The sequence below is a fragment of the Lycium barbarum genome, chromosome 7 (assembly GCF_019175385.1).
Source record: "Lycium barbarum isolate Lr01 chromosome 7, ASM1917538v2, whole genome shotgun sequence".
NCBI lineage: Eukaryota > Viridiplantae > Streptophyta > Magnoliopsida > Solanales > Solanaceae > Lycium > Lycium barbarum.
In genome coordinates, this window is record NC_083343.1 from 122,455,320 (window position 1) to 122,466,439 (window position 11,120).

Consider the following 11,120-nt stretch of genomic DNA (forward strand, 5'->3'; position numbering starts at 1 on the left):
GGAAACGTCAATATTTTTGGCCCTCGTCATATATTTAATAATTTTATGTTCATTAGATTTGACACCATAAACGCCCAGAAGTCTCAGTAAATCCTTGAATATGCAACTAAAAAAACTAAACAATAAGAAGATATTTAAGAAAATAGTAGAAATTACACCTCAAAAGACTGCACCATACTCTAAAATAGATCAAAATTAGCAGAAACTACAAAAATTGTACATCTAATTGTGAGTTGCAGCTAATTTCCTTTTTTTCCATAATTTCCGCTAAATCTAACACACAGAATTCAGTAAATATTTAACAGAGACGAAATGTGTTATCTCCCAAGGTAGAGGTAAGACATGCATACACACTACCCTCTCCAGACCGCACTTGTGGTATTATAATGGGTATGTAGTTGTTGTTGTTGTAAAAGTGTTAACATTTATTAAACTTAAAGAACCAAAACTGCTCAAATGATACTAAAGGACTATTTTAAACCTACTACCAAAAAGAAGTCCCTTATTTTTATCATTTTCTTCATCCTTCGAGGTATCAAATCAACGGCTGTGACTAATCGCTCACATACAAAGTTAGGGTTTGTGAATCTGTGATAACCAGCACCAGCACTAATTTTCTTTTTTTCACAGACTCCGTCAAATTCCACATTCATAGTTTGGTAAATATTTAACGTAAACTAAAAGTGTTAACTTTTAGCAAACTTAAACACCAAAATCGTTCAATACATACTCAAAAGACTATTTTGAACCTTCCCTCAAATATAAGTGACCATTTTTATGATTTTTCTCATGCTTTCATCATTGAGAGGTATGATCAATCCAACGGCTGCGATTAATCCCTCACATACAAAGTTAGAGTTTCTTATGAAATCACAAGTATATAAACGTACTACCAAATTTAACAATCATGGTTTGATAACTATCTCAATGAAACAAAAAATACTCACTTTTGACAAACTTAACGGACAAAAACTACTCAAATAAATACTCAAGGGACTATTTTAAACCTACTACCAAAAAGAATTCCCTTATTTTTATCATTTTCTCGATCAATTTGAGGTATCATATCAATGGCTGCGATTAATTCCTCACATACAAAGTTAGGGTTTCTCATGTATATAAACCTCAGTGTTTCATAAAATCGGTTTGTTGCGGTGCAATTTATTATATATATTCTATAAAATAAATGATATGAATACAGGTGCACTGTTTACACGTGCATATGTATACATATTAAAAATTATTAACTATTTTTGTATATATATATATATAATGTTAAAAAATAAGATGAAATTCACGTGCAACGCAGGTGCAGAGAGATTTGTTCAATGAAATGTTGGAGGTTGAGAATAGACAACACGGGTTTATTGTGAATAAGACATCTTTTATTTAGACTGGAAAAAAATAAATGAAGCATAAACAAAATTATAAACCAATTGATAATATAGGATGACCAATCTACTTAAATTTCAAACAGGAATAAAATATATTAGACAATCGTGTTCATATGCCCTTCTTCCTTAAGCGAAAATCAATTAAAATGGAAAGGGACATGCATTTCTAACTAAAGCATGGAAGATATAGTTGCCACATACTATATATTTCCATATGAAATTTAAGGAAAAACAGATTTAATTAGTTGGTGGACCGAGGTCGTTGAGGAGGTAAACGCTATTCAACAATCAAATACAAGGTAGTAATTAAGACAATAATATTTCAGGTTTGTGCAAAATAAAACAGTTTCACACTTAGGGGCTATTGTTGTGCTAGGTGGGTTTCGTGACACAACATGATGTGCTTTTTCCACCATTGACTATAGAGGAAACATTCATTTTACTGCATTCTTAATTAGTTGATGGACGGAGGTCGTTGAGGAGGTGAACACTATTCAATAACCAAATACATGAGAGTAGTTAAGACAAATAATATTTTCAAGTTTGTGCAAAATAAACAGTCTCAGACTTAGGGGCTGTTAAGATATAATTAAAGATTATTCAAACTCGATATATCAAATTTTATTACTTTACTGTGATTAAATTAAAATTAAAGTTAAAAAGTATATTAATTATAGGTAATTTAGTATATAAATGAAAAAGTAGCATGGAAGATTTACACCTATAACTAAAGCATGGTAAATATTAACCTTGTAACTAAACATGGTAGATTTAACTTCCACGTAATATATAACCAAATGAAATTTAGGGTGAAAAATAATTTCTTCATTTTTTTATTTTTTTTAAAATAAGTGATTTTCTTGTGTTTAGTATGTAAACAGAAAAAATTAACCCAAACAGGCTCTAAAGGAAAAAAAAAAACAAAAAACAAGAGATTACTACTTGGTATCCAAAGTGTCCTACTCAGTTTGCACGTGGCCCGATTCACCGAACCACAAGAAAGGCTAAGCACTGAAACCGGTCCCGGTCCAAAACAAAACCGCCCACTGCTTCGATCATCAAACCAATGGCTGAGATTAATTTGTGACATACAAAATTAGGGTTTCTCATGTATATAAACCACATCGTTTCATATAATCGGGTTGTTGCGGTGCAATTTATTATACATATATTCTATAAAATAAATGATATGGAATACACATGCAATGTTTACACGTGCGACGCACGTGTTCGAATATGTATACATATTGAAAATTATTAACTATTTTTTGTGTATATATAGTGTAAAAAAGAAGAAGATGAAATTCAAGTGCAACGCAGGTGTAGAGAGACTAGCTCAATGAAATATTAGAGGTTGAGAATAGACGAAACGTGTTTATTGTGAATAAGGCATCTTTTTATTTAGACTGAATAAAAATAAATGAAGCATAAGCAAAAGTATAAACCAATTGATAATACAAGATGACCAATCTACTTAAATTTCAAACAAGAAAAGAATGGATTAGACAATCGTGATCAAGTATGCCCTTCTTCCTTAAGCAAAAATCAATTAGAATGGAAAGGGACAGCATTTAGCCTTCTAGCTGAAGCATGGAAGATCTAGTTGCCACATACTATATATTTCCATATGAAATTTAAGGGAAAAAAAATTTAATTAGTTGGTAGACCGAAGTCATTGAGGAGGTGAACGCTATTCAACAATCAAATACAAGATAGTAACTAAGATAATAATGTTTCAGGCTTGTACAAAATAAAACAGTTTCACACTTAGGGGTTATTGTTGTGCTAGGTAAGTTTCGTGACAATATGATGTGCTTTTTCCACAATTGACCGTAGAGGAAACATTCATTTTACTGCATTCTTAATTAGCTGAATCGTGATAATATGATGTGCTTTTTCCACAATTGACCGTAGAGGAAACATTCATTTTACTGCATTCTTAATTAGATGATGTACGAAGGTCATTGAAGAGGTGAACACTATTCAATAACCAAATATATGAGAGTAGTTAAGACAAATAATATTTTCAAGTTTGTGCAAAACAAACAGTCTCACACTTAGGGGCTATTAAGATACAATTCAAGATAATTCAAACTCGATATATCACATTTTATTACTTTACTATGTTAAATTAAAATTAAAGTTAAAAAGTGTATTAATTATAGGTAATTTAGCATATAAATGAAAAATTAGCATGGAAGATTTAACTAAATCACGGTAAATGCTACCTTGTAACAAAACATGGTAGATTTAACTTCCACGAAACATTTTTTTTTTTTTTTGCAAAAAATAATTTCTTAAAAAATACGTGATTTTCTTGTATTTTGTATGTAATCAGAAAATATTAACCCAAACAAACTCTAAAGGAAAAAAAAAAGGTAGGGATCTAGTAGGTCAGTTATTTGGCTACCTGAACTTTCACTTTGTTGGTTGATAGTGTTTGAATCCCCATGTTATAACTCCCTTCCCCATTTCTCCTTCCCCTACATATTATTATGTACTCCCTCCGTCGCAATTTAAGTATCTTTCTTTCCTTTTTAGTTTGTCCGAGAAAGAGTGCCTCCATCTATATTTAATAAGTTGATAATTCAAACATCTTACATGATAAGTTTATAACCCAAAAATCATTATAGTACATTGTACATATTTTTAATCTATGACCATAAGATTAAAAAATCTCTCTTTCTAAGACACTTAAATTGAGGCGGAGGAACTAATTAAAAAAAAAAAAAAATCTAAAAAAAGAGATTACTACTACTTGGTATCCAAAGTGTCGTGCTCAGTGTGCACGTGGCCGGATTCAGCGAAACCACCCAGTGCTTGGATCATCAAAACCAACGGCTGAGATTAACTGGTGAGATACAAAATTAGGGTTTGTGACGAAATCTCGGGTATATAAACCTCGCCGTTTCATAAATTCGGGTTGTTGCGGTGCAGTTTTACTCTGCCCTCCCTCAACCCTAAAAAAACCGAAAAATTCTCTTCTTCTCAGTTTCTATCGGATCTAAAATCAACATTTTCTATCCCCATTTTACCCTTTACCTTTACCAAAAAATCCCTACATTTAGGGTTCCCTTATCATCACAGTACCAACACACTGAAAAAAGAAAAAAGAAAAAAAGTAAAAACAAAAAATTTTTGTTCTTAGAAGCTTCTGAAAAAAATGGCACAGATTCAAGTTCAACATCAGAGTCCAGTTGGAGGAAATGGCGTGGCGGCGGCTACAGGTGCCACGTTGGCGGCGGCGGCGGCGGCGCCAGGTGGAGCGGCGGCGGCGGCGGGGAATAGTCAGTTTACGTCCACGTCACTGTATGTTGGTGACCTGGAATTTAATGTGACAGATTCACAGTTATATGATTTGTTTAATCAAGTGGGACAGGTGGTATCAGTTAGGGTTTGTAGAGATCTTAGTACAAGGAGATCTCTTGGTTATGGTTATGTTAACTACAGTAACCCTCAAGATGGTTAGTAGCTTTCTATTAATACTAGTTATTGCATGTTATAAAAGTCTTTTTTTTTTGTTTAGTGAATTTGTGGTTTACTGCCTTACATTTGGTGAAATTAATACTCCCTCAGTATGTTTAGTAGTAATTTTTTATTTCATGAATTTGAAATATGAAATTATTTTAGTGAATTTTTGGTGTATTGCCTTACAAATTGTCAAGCACGTGTCTTTTCCATGTTTTTATACTCTAAAAAGACTTTTGAATCTCATGAACTTAGACTAAAGATATGTAGAATGTACCAAAATACCAGAGTAATGGTGTTAAACATGCCACGTGGAAAGTTGGAATTAAAGAATTGCTGAAAAAAAGAAATGAAACATTCTTTTTTGAAACGGACTAAAAAGGAAAGGAAGACAAAAAAATTGAAACTGAGGGAGTATATCACTCCTAATTATTATAAGTCATTTCATTGATTGGGAAATGACTTGAAAATAATTAGTAATTAATAATAAGGGCAAAATAGGTATGAAATGGTAAATTATCTCTTTGTTTTTCCAAACTAGACAAGTTAAAATGGACATCTATTTTTAGTATAGTGGATGGAGGGAGGTCACTCCTAGCTGTAGTGTGGCATGTCCAATGTACTTGAAGCTGTGCACTTGTGTAGCTCGATATGCTTGTCCCTCAGTCGGAGTGTTATGGCAAGTGTCTGTAAAATTGTTAACGTGTGACACATTTTCAGTTGCTGTGTATATGCATTTTAAGTAATATCTGCAGAAAGTTTTCAAACTAAAAGCCATGTTAATTTGCTTGTGCTGGTGAAGTAGTTAGTTTTAAACATAAAAAAATCAACTCATGTGGTTTTGCCAGTAGAATGTTAATCAAAAGTATATTTAAGTCATCATAATGAGGCAGTGTTGGAAATTTAAGTGTACATGTTGGTGTTGCATGTGTAACTTTACTCACTTTTGTATCCAAACAAGGGGGTAGTACAATTTTGATCAAACTGATTATGTCTAATATTCTGTTTAACTTGGAATAAAGTCACATGTCTATATTTTGAATCATCTGCCTTGCAATTTGGTTTCTGACTTTTTTTGCTCTAATATTTAATCACAGCTGCAAGGGCAATGGAGATGTTGAACTTCACTCCTGTCAATGGAAAGTCCATTAGGGTGATGTACTCTCACAGGGATCCCACTCTTCGTAAGAGTGGATCAGCAAACATATTTATTAAGGTATTATAATTGAAACCCTGATCTTATATGATGTAATTTGTCATTTCACGTACATTTTGGGTATCTGCTAGCTTCTCTTGTTCCTTCATATTCATAAGGAACATATACTGGATACATATTGCTAGATTGAGCAATAGGTTGAGTTCTTGTTGTCATCTGAAGTATCAGTGTTACGGCTTCATCAAAAAATTGGATCTATAAAATGGCAGCAAATAAATGATGCTCACATCAGTTTGGCAGTTTGCCTGATAAATCACTCAGCCTCTGTTTAATCCAGTCTGTCTCCATCTTTGAAAAGTTTTAGCTGGTGACACTACTGTTGTGCACACATACATTTTTAGTTATGGGGACCTGCAATATGTATTGGTGCTGCTTATCCTGCTATATATATTTTTGTTCCTTATGCATTTGTTTGAATTATTTACACAGAACTTGGACAAGTCAATTGACAACAAAGCTTTACATGACACCTTTTCAAGCTTCGGCAACATTCTTTCTTGCAAGATAGCTACTGATTCTAATGGCCAGTCAAAGGGTTATGGTTTTGTACAATTTGACAACGAAGAATCTGCTCAAGGTGCCATAGATAAGTTAAATGGTATGCTGATGAATGATAAACAAGTGTATGTTGGACATTTTCTTCGCAAACAGGAAAGAGACTCTACAACTGGCACGACAAAATTCTACAATGTCTATGTGAAAAATTTGGCTGACTCTACAACTGATGATGAGTTGAAGAGTGTTTTTGGTGAGTACGGGATTATTACTAGTGCAGTAGTGATGAGGGATGCAGATGGAAAGTCCAAGGGCTTTGGGTTTGTCAATTTTGAGAATGCAGATGATGCTGCTAAAGCTGTTGAATCTTTAAACGGAAAGAAATTTGATGAGAAAGAGTGGTATGTTGGGAAAGCACAAAAAAAATCTGAAAGAGAGCAAGAATTGAAAAGCAAGTTTGAGCAAACTGCCAAGGAGGCGGTTGATAAATACCAAGGTGTTAATTTGTATGTTAAAAATTTAGATGACACCATTGATGATGAGAAGCTCAAGGAGCTTTTTTCGGAGTATGGTACGATAACTTCATGCAAGGTATGCTATTTCTTGTGGATGAACGTTCAGGTCATTGCGTTGAGTCATTTAGCTTAGATGCTCTATTCTTATGCATTTCAGGTTATGCGGGATCCAAGTGGAATCAGCAGGGGATCTGGATTTGTTGCCTTCTCTACTCCTGAAGAAGCTTCCAGAGCTGTAAGTATTATTTATATGTCAAGTCTTTTTGTTACACTGTGCTCAGTAAATCATAAGTCGTAACTCATATTTTCTTCCTTTTTTAAGCTTTCTGAGATGAACGGAAAAATGATAGTTAGCAAGCCACTCTATGTTGCACTAGCACAGCGGAAAGAGGAGAGAAGAGCAAAGTTACAGGTAATAATTAAGATCGCAACAGTGTGGCAGTGCTGAATGGATTTTGCATCATGCTGCTTTACTTGTTAAGTGAAATATGGAATATTTTGTCCATAGTTTTGGCTCTTGGCCTTAGTTTAGATGCTCAAAGGGCATCTAGAGTTAGTCTAACTAATGTTTCAATGTGGCCTAACCCTGTCCGTTGTTGATAAGTTTTGATTTGCTGGAATAGTTACCGAGTAATGTATATTGATGAATGCACTAGTTGGTACAGGCACAATTTTCACAACTGCGACCAGTGGCAATGCCCCCATCACTTGCTCCTCGCATGCCAATTTACCCTCCTGGTGCCCCTGGGATTGGACAGCAGCTATTTTATGGGCAAGGCCCCCCTGCTCTACTTCCTCCCCAGGTAACTTTATTAGATCTCTCGGTATTTTGGGTACGCTCTTTATAGGCTTATGCTATATGGTTGGGGCTAGTGCATGTTAAGTTTATAAATGGCTGCACTTGATGTTGGAAAGATTGCACCAAATGTGTAAAAATGGGTTTTATTACTCGTCAAAAGAAGAAATGGGTTGATTGCTGATGCATAATCTTATCTTCCAGGCTGGGTTTGGCTATCAACAACAGCTTGTTCCTGGAATGCGTCCTGGAGGAGCTCCTATGCCGAACTTCTTCATGCCGATGGTCCAACAAGGACAACAGGGTCAGCGCCCAGGTGGTCGACGAGGAGCAGGGCCTGTGCAACAAAATCAACAGGCTATGCCCATGATGCAGCAGCAGGTTGATTTCTGCTTTCTCTCTCTACAATTTTTTGTTATCCTGTTATATTTTTTTGTTAAGACCAGTAAACTTATGATGAAAGATTCTATCCTTCAGATGATGCCAAGGGGAAGAATGTACCGCTACCCACCTGGTCGTAATGTGCCAGAGGGGCCAATGCCAGGTGTTGCCGGGGGTATGCTCTCTGTTCCATATGATATGGGTGGTATGCTTCCTCGCGATGCTGCAATGGGGCAGCCTATGCCAATTTCAACATTGGCTTCTGCCCTTGCAAATGCACCACCTGAACAGCAGAGGACGGTGAGTTCATTAGACATTACAGGTAATCTCTTGCTGACTGAACTAGGGTTTTAACGCTCTCATGCTTCTCTTGGCAGATGTTGGGTGAAAGTTTATACCCACTTGTTGATCAGCTGGAGCACGAGCATGCTGCAAAGGTTACGGGCATGCTTCTTGAAATGGACCAGACAGAGGTTTTGCATCTGCTTGAATCTCCGGACGCTTTGAAGGCTAAAGTTTCTGAGGCTATGGAAGTTCTGAGGAATGTTAATCAGGGTACCAGCCCCGCCGACCAACTTGCCTCACTTTCCCTCAATGACAACCTTGTTTCTTAGTGAGTCAAGCTTGTCCAAGTGAATGCTGAATGCGGGTTTTTTTGATGAATCATCTCCTCTGTAGCGAGGATAAACAGATTTTGCAGGATGAGTTTTGGAAACTGCTAGGGTTTTCCCTCAGGATGTTTAATCTTTGTGAGATAATTTTATGGATTCATAAGATTGTGCTTTTATGTTATGTGGTCCTGAGTTTTTAATACGTTACTGTTTGCACTCTGCGTTGCTTGCTTCATCCCTCTTAAAGCCTTCTTTTGGGGGTCACAAGTTTGTGAAGGTCCTTGCGCAGCTGTGCCTCTATGAGATGTAGGTTCAATAGAGCAGCCACATTGGCACAAGGCGCCGACCATTAGACCCCCCTCTCCAAATAGAAATCAGAAAACCAAGGGGTTTGATTTTCAACTATTTTTACCGTCTAAATGTGCTCATCCGGGAATTCTTCTTGAATTTCAACTGTCTCATTTGGTTGTTTCTCCAACGGGGAGAAATGATCAGCAATCTGTTTCTCTGTACCTTTCTTGTCTTTAATTTCCAAGTCAAAACTCTTTAAGGGAGAAGTATCCATCTTAAAGGTCTTAGGTTTTGCATCTTTCTTGGGAAGGTATTATTTTTAGTGCCGAGTGATCGGTGTTAACTTTTGAGCCAATGAGAAGCTCCGAAAAAGTTTTATTACAATATTATACCTACTTATACACGTTTTCATATGGTAGCAAGCCTGTTAGAATGATACTATCAAAGCGTAGAACATCCACGAGGGATCATCCATGGTGGCTTAGGAGTTCTAACATTATTACCTGAAGTGAGGTTGAGCTAGAATTTTGGAAGCTGTGGTCTCTTTATGTGTATGATATTTGTGTTTTGCTTGTATCATACTAGCTGATTATAAGAAAACTCGTTAAGCTATAGTTTGTGGCGTGAAAAAAGTGAAATGCTTTTCAGGTCACTTGAAGCAGTCATCTAGTGTAATGTTAAATATTTTGCTGTAAATAATTTCAACTCATCCCGACGCCTGTTCAGCTCACTATTTCCTTCTAGTTCATTTTTATCTAGTATTAAGTTTATGAAATAAGAACGAATTGCCTAAATTATTGTCTGTTCTCCCTTTAGTCTAATTAAGTCATGGATCCTGTGGTCTTGATTCTGCACCAGGTATCAAGTTGCATCAAAACACATCAGTTAGGCACAGTTTAGCATCTTGCCTTACTTTTACTTCAAGTATGTTTTTCTGTGATATACTGACATCAATAAATAATCTGCCTTTTGCCCAAAGATTAGAAAATTTTTGGTTCTCGCAAAACAATTAGAAGAAAACCAAGGTAGCAGAACAGCCAATTATCCATCGATCACTTGTTTGGATTATCTTTGGTTTTTGCTAAATATGTCTGGTTCAATTCTTAGAAGAGTATTATAAGACACTTTTTGTTGGTTTAGATGTTTGTTTTACCCGTTCCCTGTTGTGCTAGGCAGAACCTAGCATTTGTTTTGCTTATGCTTATATCTCAGAGGGGGTGATTTATAAAAATGACCCTCACAAGAGGTTGTCTCATACTTGTGGTCCTGCTTAATAAATTTTTTTAAAGAAAATATCTTTGCTTCAGAAAATTCGTCGGATGAAATTTTTGTTGCTCGCTTCCTATTCATTTGTGGGTCTGGTCCCCGGGGAGTTTGTTTTTTCTTTCAAGAGGTGATTTTGAGAATCAACCAATGGAAAAATTCGTATTCAAGGTGACTCACGACCTCCCTCTTACCCACATAAGTGATTTTTTTTAATTAAATCACTAAACTTTTTGAGTGATTCAGGGTGCAGCGTAGTCAAATTCAATCAAGGTCATCGGGCATGAATCATTTTTTCTATGGGAAAGGATTGTAATATATTCCAATAAGTTAGAGATAGTGAATATGAGCAATTGTCACAACTTGCAAGTTATATCTCATAAGCAAAAGTGATATATGTTGCTCAATTATTCAATTGTTTACAAGAAATAGCGAATGGGCAGACTTAGCCAATTTATTCTACCTACAGTATTAAATTGATAAAATGGTATGTAATGTTTTATTGTTCACATTTTCATCCCTTTACTTAATAGAGAGACATTTTTATAATTTAGAAGATAATATTTTATACTTTTAATTAAAATGTATATCATTAAAATTATAATTGAAGAATATTGAATTTGATCATAATTAATGTTCTTAAAATAAATCAGTCATTACAACTGAAAATCTTTGCACAATAGGTAATAC

At 35.3% G+C, this 11,120-nt stretch overlaps 1 protein-coding gene across 2 annotated transcripts; it reads left to right on the plus strand.

The window, feature by feature from the left end:
- The first annotated feature begins 4,300 nt into the window (after positions 1–4,300).
- On the plus strand, positions 4,301–9,078 carry LOC132604088 (polyadenylate-binding protein 2-like). Of its 2 annotated transcripts, none has more exons than XM_060317419.1 (9): positions 4,301–4,858; positions 5,960–6,078; positions 6,508–7,164; positions 7,246–7,323; positions 7,411–7,500; positions 7,745–7,891; positions 8,089–8,265; positions 8,362–8,565; positions 8,643–9,078. In XM_060317419.1, the coding sequence occupies exons 1-9, from the start codon at positions 4,558–4,560 to the stop codon at positions 8,877–8,879; spliced, it is 2,010 nt and encodes a 669-aa protein (XP_060173402.1). In that variant the 5' UTR covers positions 4,301–4,557; the 3' UTR covers positions 8,880–9,078. The 2 variants fall into 2 exon arrangements, with proteins under 2 accessions (XP_060173402.1, XP_060173403.1); XM_060317420.1 differs by having other exon boundaries at positions 7,754–7,891.
- Positions 9,079–11,120: the final 2,042 nt, after the last annotated feature.

Excerpts from the sequence above, each read along its gene's own strand:
- LOC132604088 (XM_060317419.1), top strand. The coding sequence starts at position 4,558 with ATGGCACAGATTCAAGTTCAACATCAGAGTCCAGTTGGAGGAAATGGC. Across the intron at positions 4,859-5,959 it reads CTACAGTAACCCTCAAGATG|CTGCAAGGGCAATGGAGATG; the intron begins GTTAGTAGCTTT and ends ATTTAATCACAG. Across the intron at positions 6,079-6,507 it reads CAGCAAACATATTTATTAAG|AACTTGGACAAGTCAATTGA; the intron begins GTATTATAATTG and ends TTATTTACACAG.